Genomic DNA, 19,566 nt, shown 5'->3' on the forward strand with positions numbered 1-19,566 from the left:
CTAATGTTGAACCATCCTTGCATCCCTGATATGAATCCCACTTGATCATGATGTATTATCTTCTTGATGTGTTGCTGAATTCTGTTGGCTAGGATTTTGTTGAGGATTTTTGCATTTATGTTCATGAGGGATATTGGTTTATAGTTTTCTTTCTGTTTAGTAACGTCCTTCCCTGGTTTTGGTATGAGGGTTATACTTGCTTAATAGAATGTATTTGGGAGTTTTTCATCCTCCTCTATATTCTGGGATAATTTGAGTAAGATTGGTGACAGCTCTTCCCTGAATGTTTGGTAGAATTCACCTGTGAAGCCGTCTGGGCCTGGGCTTTTTTTGGTTGGGAGTCTTTTGATGGCCTGGTCGATTTCTTCTTTTGGTATGGGTCTGTTCAGGTGTGCATGGGATCTTGATGAGTCGAAGCCAACTCCATGGTACCTAACATGATGTTAAGAGGCTGGATTAGTGGCAGCTAAATTAATGTGGCAAGATACAATTGACAGGATTAGGTTCCATCTTGAGCCAATGTGAGAATTTACACGGAAGCAGAGATCAGCAGGACCTACTACCACTAAGAAAGAAGAGCTGGGAGCAGAGCACAACCTTGAAAACCCAGAGTCCCTGTGCTGGGAGCCTCCTAGACCCAGGAAAAGATTGATGCCAAGACACATGGTGATCTCCAAGGAATGCCAGGCCTACAGATGCTGAAAGGAGCCCAGAACCTTCCTCCACAGCTGGGAAAGAGAAAGTCTTCTGCCAGAGCTGGTGCCCTGACTGTACACTTCCAGCCTCGCAAATTGGGAAAGAATAAAGTTCTATGTGTCGAAGCCATCCATCTGTGGTATCTCTGCTACAGCAGCATTAGAGAGCGAGGACACGGCCTCAGCTGGTTTGGGCTGCATACTTCTGAGGCACAATCTCCTCAGGTTTCTCTCCATAGAAAGGGCCAGTCGCTCATGTGTCCAGCCCACTCTTCTGCTGTCTCTCTCTCAAGTCCCCTCCATGAACCCCAGTTTCCTCACCAGTGGGGTGCCATCCTGACACGTGCCCTATGAATTCTTCCCTTGATGGCCTTCTTCCAAGTCTGAGCTTAACCCCACCACCCCTTCCTCTGACAAGACATTCTGTACTGCCGATGCTCACATTTGGCCTCGTTAGCGCTGACTCTCCAGCTCTGTCCAAAGCAGGGACCATCTTATCTCCACACCCCCTGGAGCATCAGGCCTAATGCCCAGCCTGATGTAGATGTTTTTAAAAAGTTGGGAAACTGAACAGAACTCAAATTTCTTCCATACATCTTTGTTACAATTGCTTCTTCACTATTTCCTTTTCTACCTAACTTTCCTTCAAATATTTAGACAATCACCTTGCTCTTGTTACTTATCTTACAAACTCCAGAAGATACTGACTACCTAGGTAGATCCAGTTCAATGCAAACACAACTCATATGAACACAAAGTAATCACGAAATTCATAGGGTTCTAGTTCCCATTGAACCTTTGACTGACATCCCGACTTGGAATAAACAAATATAGTATCTCTTCACACATTTCTCCTACTACCACTCAGCTAAAATAAGAGAATACGAATACTTCTTGTTGTTATTAATGTGCCATCTAGTTAGTACCGACCCACAGAGCTCTGATGCACAACATAACAAAACACTGCCTGGTCCTGTGCCAACTTCATAATCGTTGTCACGCTTGAGATCATTGCTGCTGCCACTGTGCTAATCCATCTTGTTGGGGGTCTTCACCTCTTTTTCTGACCTTCCACTTTATCAAGCATGAAGCGCTTCTCCAGGGACTGGTCCCTCCTGATAATATGCCCAAGTATAAGAGACCAAGTCTGGCCATCCTATCTTCCAAGGAACATTCTGGCTGTACTTCGTCCAACACAGATTTGTTTGTTTTTTTGGCAGTCCGTGGTACATTTAATATTCTTCTCCAACAGCATAGCTCAAACGTATCAATTCTATGGTCTTCCTGATTCAGTCAAACTTCCACATGTATATGAAAGTGACATAGCTTGAGTCAGGCGCACCTTAGTCCTCACACTGACATCTTTGCTCTTCTACACTTTAAAGAGGTCTTATGCAGATTTGCCTAATGCAATACATCGTTTGATTTTTTTCATTGCTGCTTCCATAAATGTTGATGGTTGATCCTAGCAAAATGAAGTCTTTGACAACTTAAATCTTTTCTCCATTTATCTTGAGGTTATAGATATTGGTCCAGTGGTGAGGATTTTTGTTTTCTTTACATTGAGGTGCAATCCATACGGAAAACTGTGGTCTTTGATCTTCATCAGTAAGTATTTTAAGTTCCTTTCGCTTTCTGCAAGCAAGGTTGTATCATCTGCATATTGCAGGTTGTTAATAAGTCTTCCTCCAATCCTGATGCCATGCTCTTTTTCATATAATCCAGCTTCTGTTTCATAAAATCCCTTGTTCTGTTTGAATTACTGCCTCTTGGTCTATGTATAGGTTCCTCATGAACGCAATTAAGTGTTCTGGAATAATCATTCTCTGCGATGTGTTCCATAGCTTGCCATGACTCATATACAGTTGGAAACCTTTGCAGAGTCAATAAAGCACAGGTAGACATCTTTCTGGTATTCTCTGCTTCTAGCCAAGATCCACTTGACAACAGCAATGCTATCCCTTGTTACACGTCCTCTTCTAAATCTGGCTTGAACTTATGAAAAAGTTCTCTTTCAATGTACTGTTGCAGTCATTTTTAAATTAATGTTAGTTTTACTTGCATGCAATATTAATGCTATTGTCTGATAATTTACATGTTCCATTGGGACACCTCTCTTTGGAATGTGCACAAATATGGTTATTCTCCAATAAGCTGGCCAGGTAGCTTCTTCCAAATTTCTTGGCAGAGATGGGTGAGTGCCTCCTGTGCTGCATCAGCTTGTTGAAAAACTTCAATTTGTATTCCATCAATTCATGGAGCCTTGTTCTTTGCCAATGCCTTCACTGCACCTTGGACTTTTTCCTTCAGTATCATTGGTTGTTGATTATATGTTACCTCTTGAAATAGTTGAACATTATTTCATTGTTGTTAAGTGTTTGTTGATTCCGTTCCGACCCAAAGCAACCCTGTATAGGGTTTCCGAGGAGTGGCTGGTGAGCTTGAACTGCCGACCTTGCTGTTCAAATAAATCAACTTTGAAGGCCAGCGCAGCACCACACTACATAGAATCCTTCAGTAATGCAAAGAATTCTATAAAATTCAAGTCAAGGGTTGAATTTTTTTTCTTCAGTTCTCTCAGCTTGAGAAATGCCAAGTGTGTTCTTCCCTTTTGTTTTTCTAACTCCAGGTCTTTGCATATTTCATTATAATATTTGACTTTGCCTACTTGAGCTGTCCTTTGAAATTTTCTGTTCAGTTCTTTTACCTCTTCATTTCTTCCATTTGCTTTAACATCTTTATGCTGGAAAGCAAGTTTCAGAGCCTCTTCTGACATCCATTTTGGTCTTTTCCCTCTTTCTTGTCTTCTTAATAACCTTTTGCTTTCCTCTTGTATGATGTTCTTGATGTTATCCCACATCTGGTCTTCGGTCTTTAGTGTATAATGCAACAAATCTGTTCTTCAGATGATCTCTAAATTCAGGTGGGATATGTTCAAGCTCATATTTTGGCTCTTGTGGACTTGTTTTAACTTTTCTTCAGCTTCAGCCTGAACTTGCATTATGAGCAATTGATGGTCTGTTCCAGAGTCTGCCCCTGGCCTTGTTTAGGCTGATGATATGGAGCTTTTCTACCATCTCTTTCCACAGATGTAGTCAATCTGATTTCTGTGTATTCCATCTGGTGAGGTCCACATGTATAGTCATCTTTTATGTTGTTTAAATAAGGTATTTTCAGTGAAGAAGTCATTGGTCTTGCAAAATTCTATCATGCAATCTCCAGCTTCATTTCTATCACCAGGGTCATATTTTCCAACTACTGATCCTTCTTCGTTTCCAACCTTTGTACTCCAATCGCCAGTGATTATCAATACATCTTGATTGCATGTTTGATCCACTTCAGATTGAAGAAGATGGTTGTTGTTGTTGTTGTTAAGTGCCGTCGAGTCGGTTCCGACCCATAGCGACCCTGTACAGGGTTTCCGAGGGTGTAAATCTTTACGGGAGTAGAAAGCCTCATCTTTCTCCTGCGGAGCAGCTGGTAGTTTCGAACTGCTGACCTTAAGGTTCGCAGCCTGATTCGTAACCACTACGCTACCAGAGCTCCTTGAAGAAGATGGTAGAATTCTTCAATTTCATCATCACTGACTTTAGTGGTTGGTGTGTAAATGTGAATAATAGTGATATTAACTGGTCTTCCTTGTAAGCATATGAGTACTATCCTATCACAGACAGCGTTGTACTTCAAGACATATCTTAAAATGTTCTTTTTGATAATGAATATGATGCCATTCCTCTTCAATTTGTCATTCTTGGCATAGTAAGCCATATGATTGTCAGACTCAAAATGGTCAATACCAGTCCATTTCAGCTCATTAGTTCCAATTCATTTTTGAAAATTTCAAGTTTTCCTAAATTCATATTTCATATATTCCACGTTCTGATTATTAATGGATGTTTACAACTGTTTCTCTTCATTTTGAGTTGTGCCCCTTTTGCAAATGAAGGCTTTATTCCATTCATATCATCACGGTCAACTCTACTTCAAGGAGGCAGCTCTTCCCCAGTTGTATTTTGAGTGCCTTGCAGCCTGAGGGGCTCATCTTCCAGTACTATGTCTGACAATATTCTGGTGCTCTTCATTATGTTTCTATGTTGAATATTCTGGTGCTTTCTGACAGTATTCTTCTGCTATTCGTAAGGTTTTCAGTGACTAAATATTCAGAAGTAGTCCGTCTCCTCGTTTTTCCTAGTCTGTCTTAGTGTGGATGCTCAGCTGAAACTTGTCCACTGTGGGTGACCTTGCTGAAATTTAAAATATCCGCGTCACAGCTTCCAGAATCACAGCAACACACAAGCCACCACAGTGGTACAAACTGACAGACGAGTGGTGGAAACTAATGCTACCCTCTCCCTAATCATTTTAGAAATAAAATGAAGAAAACTAGCAAAGCGCTGGAGTATATCAAGCAAACAACAGAAAAGCACAAGCAGATTGTTGGTAGCAGTAGTTGAGGATGGCTAACAATTAGCCTCGTAGCAACAGCTATGAGGAGGATGCTGGACTGAGCAGTGTTTCATGCTGATGGATGAGCAGGGGGTGAGGGTGGCGTCACTATGAGTCTGAACCAATTCAACAATATCCAATTTGCCTAGATTTTCTATGAAACCTGTGGCTCAGGGTAAAAACTCAACCTCTTCCGGTCTATTTGTCTCTACCACCCCCCTCCAAATTATGGCGCCTGATAGAATCATGGGAAGTCTTGGTATCAAGCCTACAAGGATCTTCTTCTGTACTGTAGGTAGCAGAAGGTAGCAGACCGGGCATTTGATTTGAAAATTATTTCAGTTTTAATCCCTGGAGGAAACTATAAGAAAGCTGGAGATCATTGTTTCTCTCCAAAAAACAACAAAGGTCATAATCAAGTTCTTCGTGATACTTGGAAAAAGTTGTTAAATCATCCCAGCCACAAAGTAAATTCTAGTTGGCTTGTTTTGTGTCTTTTGTTAACCTATTTCCTTCAACTACGAAAGGAAACCGTGGAAGGGTATGGTTATTGCCTACCCACAGACCCCTTCCTAACACGCTGTTGCCCTCAGAGATGGACCCAAGGAAGGACCCATTCTTGAGAATCGCCATTTCGGACTCTGTGTGCTCAGTGCATTTGGGTCAATGATTTTGTTCTATCCCAAATCATTTCTGTTCTCGGGAATTTACCTCATACAGGGATATTTTCTAATCACTCACGTAAATCATTTTCTTCAGAAACAATTTTAGCAGCGAGTTTTCAAAGGCCAGCTCCTTCTGCTCGGGAATCACCTCGCCTATGTGTGACTGAAGGGAGTCTCGGCTAGACGGACAATTCGTGAAGAAACACGAAGTACTGATTCCTGTGACAAAATGTACATTTGTGTTTTACAGAGTTCATGCTAATAAACTGAGTTCAGGCAGAAGTTGCTACATCTGAGAAAGGATCCCAACATATAGCGAAGGTCTCACAATATATCTAGCACATGGATGCTCTCTGACTTTTGTACTCAAGGAAATGACGGTTTGCTAGAAATCCGACAGAAAATGGAAATAAGTGGTGCAGTACACCCCAGGTGATCAAGCACAGGCAGAGTTGTTGGAAGTACTGACTGGATTCAAGTCCACATTGGGTGGTTGTGGCATAACCTCTATGCAAATACACTGCCAGTGTTTATTACCTGTTCTCAAAATGCAATTCCTACAGTTAATGGTGGGCTGTTTTTCTCTTCTCTCTGAAACATCTAGAATTCAGCTAAGCCTGGAAAATTCCTCACATCCATTGGACTTGCAAACTCCCCCAAAACTGTAATGATGCACTTTAGCTTCCATTTAAAAATTTAACTGTTAAAATAACCCTATGTTATAGTGGTTACAAATCGGGCTGCAAACCGCAAGGTCAGTAGTTTGAAACTACCAGCTGCTCCACGGGAGAAAGATGAGGCTTTCTGCTCCCGTAAAGATTTACAGCCTCGGAAACCCTGTACAGGGTCACTATGGGTCGGAACCGACTCGATGGCACATAACAACAACATGTCAACTCAGGTTGTACACTCAGGTTCAAGCAGCTCTAACCACATGGTCAGCAGTTCGACTCCACCAGCTGTTCTGTGGGAGAAAGATGAGGCTTTCTGCCCCCGTAAAGATTTATATAGCCCTGCAAACGCCATGCAAAGTCGCTGTGAGTTGGAACCGATTTGACAGCACACAACCACCACCATACCTACGTTCACTGTAGCATTATTCACAATAGCCAAAAGGTCGAACCACCCGAGCATCCAAATTTGGTGGTGGTGTGTATCTATGCATGTATGTGTATGCATGTATACACACATTCACACACAAGTTTGTGGGAAAATTCCATTTTCTTCTAATTCCATTTTCCACAAACTTTTGGAAGACCCCTTGCATATGGTGTTGTTGTTGTTAAGTACCGTGGAGTCAGTTCCTACTGTTCGTGACCCTGCACAGGCTTTCCGAGGCCACAAATCTTTACGTGAGCAGAAAGTCTCATCTTTCTCCCGCGAAATAGCTGGTAGTTTCGAACTGCTGACCTTGAAGTTAGCAGCCTGTGGACTGTTTTTCAGCCATAAGGAGAAATGAAACACTAATACACGCTATAACATGGATGAACTTTGGAAACTATGCCGAGTAAAACCAATCAGTCACAAAAGGACAAATATTTACGGCCCCATTTATGTGACCTATCTAGAACAGGAAAATGCATAGGTACAGAAGTAGATAAATGGTTAATCAGGGATTGGGATGGGGGAGGAGCGGAGAGCAGGAGTGGAGGGAGGATACAGCCCTTGCTTAAGGGATATAGAGTTTCCGTCTGGAGAGATGACAAAGTTTTGAGATGGTTGCACATCATGAATGTAATTAATGTTGCTGAACTGTCCACTTAGAATGCTTAAAAGATGGCAACTTTTCATTATAATGATTTCACAATAAAATTACTAAATGAAATGTGATTAGTTACTTAGGACTTCTGATGTGGCACTGTAGGATGAGCGCAGGACCACAAGGTCTGTTTGAACCACAAGGTTGGTGGTTCAAATTCACCAGTTGCTCTTCAGAAACCCTATACTGAAACCAACTTCACAGCATGTAACAACAACAACAATAGTAAATGTACAGTATAAATTTAAAAGCAATCTCAAAACAAATGACTGATTCTCAGTCAAAAACAGCATTTACTGGAAAACAGGCTGATAAGCCCACGTTACCGGCACACATGGGCAACGATACAAGCCAGTGTTCTGCCTACCTTCCTGGTTGACCAGCTTCACCTGTTAGCTTCTAAAATCTGAGTACATCTCTTAATGATGGACTAAATTTACTACCTGATTTCGTTTCTTCCTTTGCCTATTAGCTTCTAAAATCTGAGCACATCTCTGGATTATAATGATGGATCAAATTTACGACCTGATTTCATTTCTTCCTAAAAGTCCACTGAACGTAACAAAAAATTAGGAAGACTAAGAGGTGACAACAGCCACAAAATGTGGAGTTCTTCCCTGGAAACAGCTGAGAAGTAACTCACGTGACTTATCTGAAAAGAAATCAGGGGTACCATCCAAACTATACACAGAACCCCTGCAGGCTGAGCACCTCCAGAAGCAGGAGTGCAAGAGGGATAACTGAGAAAACTCTGAGAAGTTAACTCCCTTCTTCCTAGGGCGGCGCTTGGCAAGAAAGGGATCATGTTCAGTTCAAGTTCAGAGACTGTGAAGCCCAGTGGCAAAAAGCTGGAGTCTGGCATTTCTCAGGATCTTCTTGAGATGGAGATGAACTCGGACCTAAAGGCTCAGTAAGAGAGCTGAACATATAAGAGCAGCCAAGGGAATAGAAGTTGGTGGCGTCAGAAAGCTATTACATATTATAATCTATGACGTCTTTCCAGAAAATCCAAGTCCGACTAGTACGTGAACTGGAGAAAAAGTTCCATGGAAACCACATGGTGTTTATTGCACAGAGACGAATTCTGCCTAAACCAACTTGAAAAAGCTGTACAAAAAATCAGCAAAAGCATACCAGGAGCCTTGAGACTTGGTCTTCCAAAATGAAATTGCAAGAGAATTGTAAAGCTGGGCAAAGTACAGCAGAGCAACGAGAACACAAGGTGGAAACCTTTTCTGGTAAGTATGAGAAGCTTACCAGATGTTAATTTTGAATTCCCAGAGTTTCAGTTGTAAACAAAAATGATTAAATGAGTATCATTCACACACAAAAAAAGTCAGCTCCCTAAATCCATACCCCATCATCACTCCCTAGGGCAACTGCATGTGCCCCCAACAACAGCTGTGTGTGTGTGGGGTGGGGGGGGGGGGTGGGGGGGTCTCATTTCTGGAGTGTGAAGGGCTGACCAGTTGTTGTTAAATGCCATTGAGTCGGTTTTGATTCATACCGACACTACATAGGGTTTCTGAGGAGTGGCTGGTGGATTTGAACCACCATCCTGCTGCAGAAACTGAGCACGTCTTGAGTGTGGAGACCCACCTGGCAGCCTGTGTCCTCAGACCAGTCCCAGGGAGATTCATCTCCATGAAGCCAGCCCAGCCCAGGAGAGACATCCGGAAAACACTGCCAACAGGGCACCACATACACACACCCAGGTCTCCCAACCAGAGTTCAAAGGTGACAAGCCCTCCAGGTTTCAAGGAGTCCTGGTGTGGCGCTGCGGGTTAATGTGATGGATTGCCAGGTCGTTTTGCACAGAAAGGTCAGTGGTTCAAGCTTACCAGCCACTCCTCAGAAACCCTAGACAGCGTTGCTATGAGTCGGTACCGACTCGATGGAGCTTAACAACAACACGTTTCAAAAGTTCCAATCAGCTTCTTACTCCTAGTAAGAGCCCTGGCTGGTGCAACGTTAAGTGCCTGGCTGCTGATCAAAAGGTTTGAACCCCCAGTGGCTCCACAGAGAAAGGTCATCTGCTCCCACACAACCTAGGAAACCCTATGGGGCAGATCTACTCTGACATATAGGGTCATGATGCGTCTAAACTGACTCCAGGAAGCTAACTAGGGAGCAGATAACCAGGTATCTGAGAACACTCTCTCATATGGAAGACAGAGACTAAGATGAAATCCACTTGAAGAAATAGTAACAGCACAAGAAAAATGAAACTTCATATAAATGTTGTTGTTAAGTGCCATCAAGTCAGTCCCGACCCATAGTGACCCTGTATAGGGTTTCTGAGGAGCAGCTGGTGAGCTTGAACCACCAACCTTGCAGTTCAAACAGCTTTGCAGTCTGGCGCATTAACCCACAGCACACCAGGACTCCTTATGGTTACCTTGAAGTTCAGTGCTTACCCTACAGCACCACACAAGGACGTATGTCATAATAAAAACGAACAGTGGAGAATTTTCTGAAAAGACACCTTAGGTGGAAAATGAAACAGAAGATTGAGCAACGCAGTTGACAGAAAATGCAGTTCTGGTGAGGCACTGTAGGTTAATGCGCCAGACTGCAGAGCCATTTCAACTGCAAGGTCGGTGGTTCAAGCTCACCAGCTGCTCCTCAGAAACCCTATACAGGGTTGCTATGGATCGGAACCGACTCGAAGGCACTTAACAACAACATGAGCAAAAGGACAATGATGGAAAATGGGAATTAAGAAAGGCAAAAGATAGAAATGGAGGCAGAGACGATGACTTGGAGAGATGGAGCAGCTGGGGACTCTAGACCCAGAGAGGGAGAGGGGCTGTGTGCTGATGACCAGGGGGCAAGCTTGTGAGGATACCCTTTGGTTGGTTGATGATGCATGGAGGGAATTGTAACCATGGCAATGAAATGACGTACGATAGGATGAATGTAAAACTAATGTTCTCCCATGTAAACTATCACATAATTCACAACAAAAATGTTTTAAAAAAAAAGCTAAAATAAAAAGTTTTCTGTTTTAAAAAATAAATAAAAAGGCAGAAGAAAACTCCAGAAGGTCTGGTGTTTGAATAGTGCAATTCTTTGAGAGGGAGGAGAGAGAAAATTCTGTGAGAAATTCATGAAGAAAATAAGTCAAGAAAATGGCCTAGAACTGGAGGCCAGGAGTTGCCCCTGCACTAGAGAAAACCAAAACACACAAAGCGACGGCACTATGATGTGTCACTGTGAAATTTCCAAGTGCAGAAGACAAGCTTCCAGAGAAGGAACGAGAAAAGACCCCACCAGTTGTGTACCCACTTACTCTAACGTGGATCCCCAGAGGTCTTTTCTCAAGAAGTTATTGGAGGATGAAAAGAATTAAAACAAGGCAGACACTAGGGTATGGAATATAGGGAGTAGAGGACCCAAAAGACGCCAGGTGCTGGGAGATGTCCGGAAGGCCAGCTGTGCTCTGGGTCCGAAGGTCGTAGCCCCCTCCAGACAGCTGATCCAGTCTCATTGCTGTTGAGTCAGCAGACTGACCACACCTATGGAACACTGGTGGTGCAGTGGTTATGCGCTTGGCAGCGTACAGAGACAAAAGGTGGGTGGTTGGAATTTACCAGGTGCTCTGAGGGAAACAGACTGGAAATCCTACGGGGCAGTTCTCTCTGTCCTACAGGGTTTGGGTTTGGTTTACTGATGCTTACTTTAGAGCCCTCGTGTGGCTCGGAGGAAGGCTGCGTGACTTGGATCCAGTGCACTGAACTGAGCCTCCTCCTTCAGACCTCATTTCTGCCCATGCTCATTTCTGCCCATAGTCTGGGCCGATGGCTGACCCTGGAGAACTAACTCTCTTTCCCCAGCCACCTCAGTACCTCACCCACTGTCCTCCCCAGAAGGGGCTCTGGGAAATGAGAAGTGAACACCCAATTTCTGCTAAAAGCCTTCATCTAATTGTGGCCCAGATGCGCTTTCCTTACACAGCCAGGTTTGGTTTCCTTCTTGGCTTTTCACTCATATCTTTGTTGCTTTAAGCATTGCCAAGTCAGTTCCGACTTGTAGCGACCCTGTATAGGGTTTCCACGGAGCAGCTGGTAGGTTTGAACTGCCGATCTTGTGGTTCGCAGTTCAGTGCTAATCCTACAGTGCCAGACCAGTAGTTCTTATTTCCAATATGTTTTTTTGCAAGAACAATGACCTTTATTTATTATTTAAAAAAAAAAATGTTTCAACACAAAAAGGATCACTGTGACCCTATGTTTCCCTTCTCAGACTCAGGTTCCAAACAGTCACAGGCGGGCAAAGTCCCCTTTGTGTTGCTCCTGCCACTGGTTCAGGGTCCTGACCTTGGCGTTAAGCCTCAGGGTCAGGTCGATGTTGCGGTCAGGGTTTCATGGCATAGAAACGGAACATGTTGGCCAGATCCTGGGCCCCAGGGAAGCCAAGCTTCTCATATTCCTCTGGAGTTGTCTTGGCATCGTGTGCAGTCTGGCCAATGTGTGGATAGAGGAGGGCGGCATACTCCCCTTCCGTGTGTCTGCAGGTACTGAGCCTGAAGTCTTGGCCAACGTATCTTGGGGCGCCTTCAGTAAGCTCAGCACCACTGGACCCAGGTCCTCTACAGTCATCCTGTCCATAGGAATGTCACCCATGGGCAGGCTCTGCAGGTAGCTCTTTCCATCTGGTGCCTTCCTGGGCAAGAAGTAGGATAAGAGATTCTTGAAGTTAATAGGCCAGCCGCACGCTGGTCACGGCACGCCCATGTCCCGGAAATATTCCTCTACCTTGCCTTTGCCATCAGAGTGGCCGACGGCCAGTTTCCCACCCGTCAGCTTCTTGACGTTCTCTAGACCACTGTAGACCACATAGCGAAGACCCAGGTACTTGACCAGGTCAGCCAGCAGCATTCCCTGCTTGATCTCCTGCTCCTGGCTAAGGTTGTCCCAGTAGTTGGTCACGAAGAAGGTGGCGTAGGCCCTGGTCAGGGCCCGCTCCATGCTGGCCTCGTCATCCTGGTCTCCCTGAACCACTTCTGCACATTGTAGCTTCAGTAACTTCGCTGCCTGTTGTCCAGGATCCCGAGTCACCACTTGGACCGTGAATGTCCCGTCCTCCAGAAGAACCCGAGCCACAGAGCCACCCTGGACACCTGTGGCTCCAAACACCACCAACCAGTTTCTTGTCTGCCATGAGGGCGGGAGGAGAGGAAGGTAGTCCCTATAGGCCTGAGGGTTGTGGAATGCACAGAGCTGGGTGTCTGCGGAGGGGAAGGTCCCCAAATCCCAAAACATGATCAAGCTCTGCAGAAGAAAGGCTAACAGAGAAACCAAGACCCTGTCCTCTGCAGATGGCGAGTACAGTTGGAGAGGCCCAAGGGGGCTGCAAGTCCTACTGTTAACCTGGTAGTGGGCACACAAGCAGCTGTCTGATTCTGCTTTGAACAATGTGTATCGACTTTTTAAAAAGGTCGATGCCTTTTTCCTTTACAGAAACAGCAACTTGTGTTACTATATCTGTATCTCACGATTAGCCCCCCACCCCACCCCCAAACAAAGCCTGGTCACAGCCATATCTGCATTATTGACTTCGAACACACTGCGTTTCCTTATAAACAGAAGTGCTGCGGTAACTCAGTGTTGACCATGTGTATCCGCACCATTTTTCTGAAGTCTGGGTTCACTTCATGTATGTGTCACTTTCTGGGTCATTCTGACACTACTGTGAGCCTTTGCACCATGCTATTGCATGCTTCATAGATTGTACTGTAAACAGAACTGTTATATGCACAGGGAAACCAAAGATTTGTGTGATTGACTGCAGTGGGCTGGAACTGAAGAACCTGCAATAGCTCCAAGAGGTATGCCTGTACAATTCACTGCAACCTGTGTATCAGTTCTGTGGATCCTGCTTAAATTTCTCAAAAACTGTATTAGTAATTGTGTGGGGGTGGGGTGGGGGGGAGGGTGTGTTCACAGTAAGTTAAGGTACGAAGTAAACTAAGAATAAGAGAACCAATCCTAAGGCCCAGAGTACAAGTTTTAGAAGATATACTTAGTTCTAGCCATCCTACAAAGAATCCCTGGTTGAACACGGCTGAAAACATACCAATAATGCCTCCGATTTCTGAACACGCTCCAAGGGAAGACACACACAGGTTCTGAGGACTTGCCTGGGAGACACTGAATTTGTAGTAGCCTCAGTGCTGGGGGTGGGGGGGTGCATGGTTAATGTGCTCGGCTGCTGAGGGGTTAAGGGTTCAAGTCCACCCAGAGTCACCTCAAATGAAAGGCCTGGTGATCCACTTTCAAGAAATCAGCCACTGAGCAATCGGAGCAGCACAGTTCTGCTCTGCCACCCACGGGCTGCAGTGAGACGACTCCACAGCAGCCCTCCTTCCGTCTGTGGTGGGACCATCTACCCTTCGACAGGACTCCTGAGGATGGTGATGGAGCACATGCCATCTGCGGACTGTGCGGATCACGCCACGCACACACGGTGGCACTGCTCTTACAGCCTGTAGGCTGTTAACTCCTGCCAGGTCTCCCCCAAAACCTACATCTCTGCACACCAATCACCCACCCACTCGGGACACTTAAGGCTCCTCGGTGGGGGAGGCTGTGTCTGTGTGATAAGGCAGTAGGAGGGGAAGGTATCTGCAACTGAAAGTCTCTGAGACTCCTGAAGGCAAGAGGGGCTGACCTTCCAACATGGCGCCAAACGACGATACAATGATACTCTCTTTCTAGTTTCTTCATCTAGGTCATCCTCCTTATCACTGGTGGAAAAGCCTATGGGTGGTACAAATGGTTAAGTGGCTACTAACCAAAAGGTTAGAGGTTTGAATCCACCCTGACATGCCTCAGAAGACAGGCCTGGCCAATCTATGGCCAAAAGATCACAGTCAATGAAACCCTGTGGAGCACAGCTCTACTCTGACACACATGGGGGTGCCATGAGGCGCAATCCACAACCAGCACAACTGCTGAAGAGGCCCAATCAAATGGAAACATGGATGGTTACTCATCACACAGTGGTTCAACCCCACACAAAGGGTACAGAGCAATCAGATGGAAGAACAAAACAAAAACAAGCCAAGGGCCATTATCAAGTTTTACTGTTTTATTTAAGATTTTAGTTTTAATTCTGAAGAAAGAGGTACATTTCCTTGGTTTTAGTTTTAGCATCAGGTTATAACCACCAGGTTTCTGTTTACTTTTCTCCTGTCTTTTCAATACTGCACAAACGTCCAGAAACTACAGGGTTAAGTAAAAGCTGCAGGTGAGGGGTCAGAGACTGACTTCTGGTGTTGACAGCCCCAGAGTAGGGGTCTCCAGAGCACCCTTCAGGTGAACTTAATGTCAAAGATTCTGACAAAGGAGAGAGACCGAAGAAATTACTTGTGTTTTCAGCTCCGATCTTAGGTAGAGGTATTAAATCTGTGAATACTTTTTCTTTAAAACATTTGAATTTACTTGAAATCTAAAGCCAAAATTTTTTTCTCCTTAAAAAAAAAAACAGAAAACAAAACATATATGGCTTCCCCCTTTCTTATAAATGCTTTAGCAATAGGCCAGTTACAAATACAGATCAATTGGTCTTTCCATCAACTTCCAACAAATTCTTTTGCTCAACGACACCATCGAGTGCCCCCAATCAACTTGCCAGAAGAATTACAAATTAAATGAAATGAAAAGCATTCTTCCCTGCGAGAAAGCTGAGTACGAGATGACGCCATGACGCCGGGACCACGTCTTGCCCACATTTAACGATCTCCATTACACTAACCTGGCTGGCTCTCAAACGTCTGCAGTTGATAGTGCATTGGGCTTGGCCTTTCCTAGAAGTGAATCGTCATTTTCTGCTAAGCAGAGTATGTCATTATTATGCGCAACAGACAAACAGTAATTTTCTAAGTATTGAAACTGCCTTTGATTTCTTTTTTTTTCTTTTTCTTTTTTCCCCTCCTTAAAAAGGCATTTTAGGAAACATTCAACAGTGTCACTGAAATGCTGGATAAACAGAAACTTTTACAGTAATAATAATATAAAAAGAAGATGGTAAGGACCCTGTGATCTCATTGCCTCTGGGGGTTGGGAGAAAACAATCGAATCAGGAACCGGATTCTTCAGAACATAAGAGATGAGAAGGGGACTGTGGGTGGGTGGGACAATCCTGCATTTTTGACCGTTGGCCCCTCCTCTGTTCCCTAGTGGCGGTCCAGTGTAGAGCTCTGTAGTAAATCTGTGGGAGTTTTGCTGGGGGGTCTGAAGGCCGTCTGGAAGCCTGGGGGCGGGGAGTGGAAGCTGGAAGGGTTGGAAGGTGGAGGGTAGGGATTCCAACTGGCTCTGTGTAGCGGGATCTGTGTGCTGAAGGGGGCGCTGTGGTGGGTCTGGGAGGGGGCAGCGCTGGGGCCGTCCATCTCTGTGAGGGCCTGGAGGGATTTGAGCCAGTGGGGAGGGTTGTCATCCTGAAGAGAGTCTACACTGTTTCCTGAAGATGCTGGAATACCTGGGGGTGGGAGAAAAAAAAAACAAGAGGGACAAGCGTGAGTCTAGGCAGGAAGAAGTTGTTCATCCAACACATTTCCTTTTCTTTTTCAGTGATTGGCTCATCCACAGGAAGACCACTGTTTTAAAACTCCTTCCATGTAAGACTGTTTTTATCATCTACCCTTTACATCGCCTACTGCAAAGACGCAGATGGATTCATGCCAACCCATGCCTTCCTCTTCCACCAGAGACCCAGGCCCCACTGCCAGAGGCAGAGCTGCAAACACCAAACCCCACCATTGCACAGAACGCTGCTTCCCGATTGGGCTTCCCCTTCTCTGCGAAGGGGACTCAACTAATCGCCTTATAATAGAGAGCTTTATAGAATCAAAGTGGAGTATGGTCCTTCTCAGAAGGCTACGTCGGAGCCTGTTGTATGGTGAGGCCTATGGAATATACATGCGTGCTGCCAGACCTGAGCATCTACTTAGACCAAAAAAAGCAACCCAGGCACCGAAGTCCGCATGGCACAGCTAGCAAGCATAGTTAACCGAGACCGCGCAACCCCAGAGGAGGAACGAGCCGCCCCACGCTCATGGCATTGTGAAGAGGAGCAAATTGAAGACACCTTGATTATTCTCTTCAGGCTAAGACCCAAATGGTGGCAGTCAGTGGAGCTGAAGGAACGAGAGAGTTACCTGTGATGATGGCCGGGTCTGTCCAGCTGCCCGGGCTGTCCCAACTCAGGCCGTCGGTGGTGGCAGTGGTGGACGTTGGTACACTGTGGTTGGCGTTGGAGGGGGAGGAAGAATGGGGCAGTCCACCAAAGCTGATGTTAATGTTGGGTAGAAGTGCCCTTAGCCCGTCCTGCCATTCCTTCATATTTAAACTCTCTATAGAACTGCTGTTGTCTGGGAGATTTACCAACAAAAAAATGGAAGATAAAAAAAAAAAAAAAATGAAAAGCTGACGTTAGAAACATAGGCTGCTCTTTAGTGGGTAAGCGGGAGGAGGTTTATTCTTTCTTTATTGAGCACTTAAAATGGGTTGTCCTAGGAAGATAAACAAGGTTAGGATTTTGCCCGTGAGCAGTGGGGCCCTGAAGTAAATGAGATGTTTGTTTCAACATCTCCCTTTAGGGATCCATCCTACAGGTTAGAGATTCCAAGTGACTCCCCTCTAGACTGCAAAGTCTCGCTTACGGGGGCCTTCAGCTAGCGGAGCTGGTTGGCGCTATGAAAAAACTCAAGGCTGCAACGTTCAACAGAGGGGCTGCTTGCTGAGCCCCTCCCATGGAGGAAGTCATATGATGAAACAGGCACAAGTCAACAGAAAAAGGAAGATGATTAAGTCCTTCCTGCTTAGAGAACTGGCATCACAATCTGGAGGAGCAAGACAGTAACAACTGGGCTTTTGAGTTTGATTGAGAATATTTGTCCTTGGTCACAAAGGTCCAAGAAGCAGCGGCTAAGAAATCTCCACGATGGAGGAGCTGCCAACAGAGTGGGCTACTCGACCCCTGCAATTCTCGTCACTCAGAACCCATCCTGGAGTCCTGCCATGCTCTGGGCCTGTTTTTGATAGGTTCAAGTATCGGACACTCTTGAGGTAAAAAGGTTTCCATAAGTTGCAACCAAACTCTACAGGCAGCTGCCATCTAGAATTCACACAGTACAACTAACAGGTGAGGAAAACACCAAAGGGAGAGGGGTTCACAGCTCCTTCAGAGAATTGTTTTGTTGGAAATAGGAATACAGGCCAAACTACTAACAGGGCTTTTTGAAAAAAGGTTGAGGAACGATCCTTGGTTCTGCGGAATTGATTAGCAATCAATAATGAGGAGGAGGCGGACACTCTATGGAGTAGTCTATGCTGCTTGGTGAATTCAGAATTTTTGTTTAATAACTTTGCTTTCCACCAATCAACTGATCTATGCCAAATCAAACCATGTTTCAGCAAGTGAAGACTTTAACTTTACTAGCAAACAAGCAAACTCAATGACAGTCGTCTCAGAAAGCCACTCGATATGACCTGAACCAGTCAAAAGAAAGGGAGGCCCTGAAATTCCTCACGGGCCCTGGCCCTCCTCGCCCTGTGTGGCAGGCAGAGTGGGAGGAAGCAACAGGCTACAGAAACACTGAGGAAGCTGCCCAAGTCAGAACTCGGACAGTGGGAGCTTGAACCCAGGCCCTACCTGAGGGGTTTGTCTCAGAAACACTGAGGAAGCTGCCCAAGTCACAGAACTCGGATAGTGGGAACTTGAACCCAGGCCCTATCTGAGGGGTTTGTTTTTTGACATTAAGACCATATTCTCTTACAAGTGATTCTGTGCAGACTATTAACTGATTTCTCCATGGGTCAAAGAGTTAAGGAAGAAACCCAGGGGCCTATGAGACTCCTCACTACAGTGGTCAGAACAAGCTAGCAGCATGGCAGTATCTCCATGGCTAGGACTAGCTGAGGAGTCAAGCGTTCGGATTGAGGGAAGGGACTGGACACACTCTTTGAGCAGCAACAAAATCACCAACATTTTGCCTAAGCTCCTGAATTGCAGGAGGCTATGACAAGATGACACCAGGAACAGTCTTAGGCTACCCTAGTGCGATCATTAAAGTTCTGGGTCAACTTGACTGGGCCAGGATTCTCTGTGGGTTGGCAGTTAAGATGCAGTAATCCCCCACGATGAGCTGGAAGATAATGTAGTCAGCTCTCTGGTAAGTCTGCTATGAGCTGCCAATCAACTGAAGGAAAGCTTCCTTGAGAGTGTTTCCTGCTTCCAATGTATTGAACAGGCAGGCCAGGGTTGTTCTCTGCCGGCTCTGATTCTGGCATCTGGCTCGTCCTCTGACCTCTAGTTCTTTGGACTTGAGCCAGCAGCCTGTTCTATTACCTACCACCCTAGGAGTCATGATGGTTCATCAGCCCTGCAGCTAATGAACTTGAGTAGAAGCCACCAGCCTGACATCTAACTTGTGGACTTAGAACTGAGCACTGTACAACTGAATGAGCCGTTTCCTTGGTAGAAACCTTTCAGTATATATGCATATATAGCTTCCTTGGTCTTACTTCTCTAGAGAACCCAGGCAGACACACCTAGAAACAAAGCCACAGTGGTATCACGTCAATTCCAACTCTTAACAACCCTGTATAGGGTTTCCTAGGCTGCAAATCTTTACAGGAGACTTTCCTCTTGTGGGGTATAGCTGGTGGGTTTGAACTTTAGCATAGTGGTTACAAGTTCACAGCTCACAGAGAAGCTGCAGGGACGCCAACAGACACCTTTAGTCCTTGGAATGAAGACTACATCCCAAGGAGCTTCAGCGAGGGAAACACATCATCTCTGCTTTCGGTACGAATGCTAAGCCCAATGTTGGTACTAAGATCACAGTGTGAGACGGAGGCAAATGGCTCATCTCAGCTCAACCACACTTGAAATCAGTTCCTGGGCCTTTGCCTCCTGCCTCTGACCCCAGGTTTTAACTTCATGCCTACAGAGACACATCGCAGGGTTTCTCACCTATGGCACCACCAACATTGGG

The 19,566-nt window shown here is 45.2% G+C and overlaps 1 protein-coding gene and 1 pseudogene across 4 annotated transcripts in view; both read right to left on the reverse strand.

Moving 5' to 3' along the window:
• Window positions 1-11,827: 11,827 nt before the first annotated feature.
• On the reverse strand, window positions 11,828-12,728 carry LOC102827116 (annotated as a pseudogene).
• A 1,913-nt stretch (window positions 12,729-14,641) lies between these two features.
• Window positions 14,642-19,566, reverse strand: part of CNOT4 (CCR4-NOT transcription complex, subunit 4) — a 158,164-nt gene continuing 153,239 nt past the window's right edge. For 2 of the 4 annotated variants that reach the window (XM_006861151.1, XM_006861150.1), the window contains exons 11-12: window positions 16,726-16,938; window positions 14,642-16,046 (exon numbers count right to left, since the gene is read on the reverse strand). In XM_006861151.1, the coding sequence (XP_006861213.1) occupies window positions 15,745-16,046; window positions 16,726-16,938 (515 nt within the window). In that variant the 3' untranslated portion in view covers window positions 14,642-15,744. The remainder of the gene's footprint in view (window positions 16,047-16,725; window positions 16,939-19,566) is intronic. The other 2 variants (XM_006861153.1, XM_006861152.1) reach the window with 1 other exon arrangement.

The sequence above is a fragment of the Chrysochloris asiatica genome, unplaced genomic scaffold (assembly GCF_000296735.1).
Source record: "Chrysochloris asiatica unplaced genomic scaffold, ChrAsi1.0 scaffold00041, whole genome shotgun sequence".
NCBI lineage: Eukaryota > Metazoa > Chordata > Mammalia > Afrosoricida > Chrysochloridae > Chrysochloris > Chrysochloris asiatica.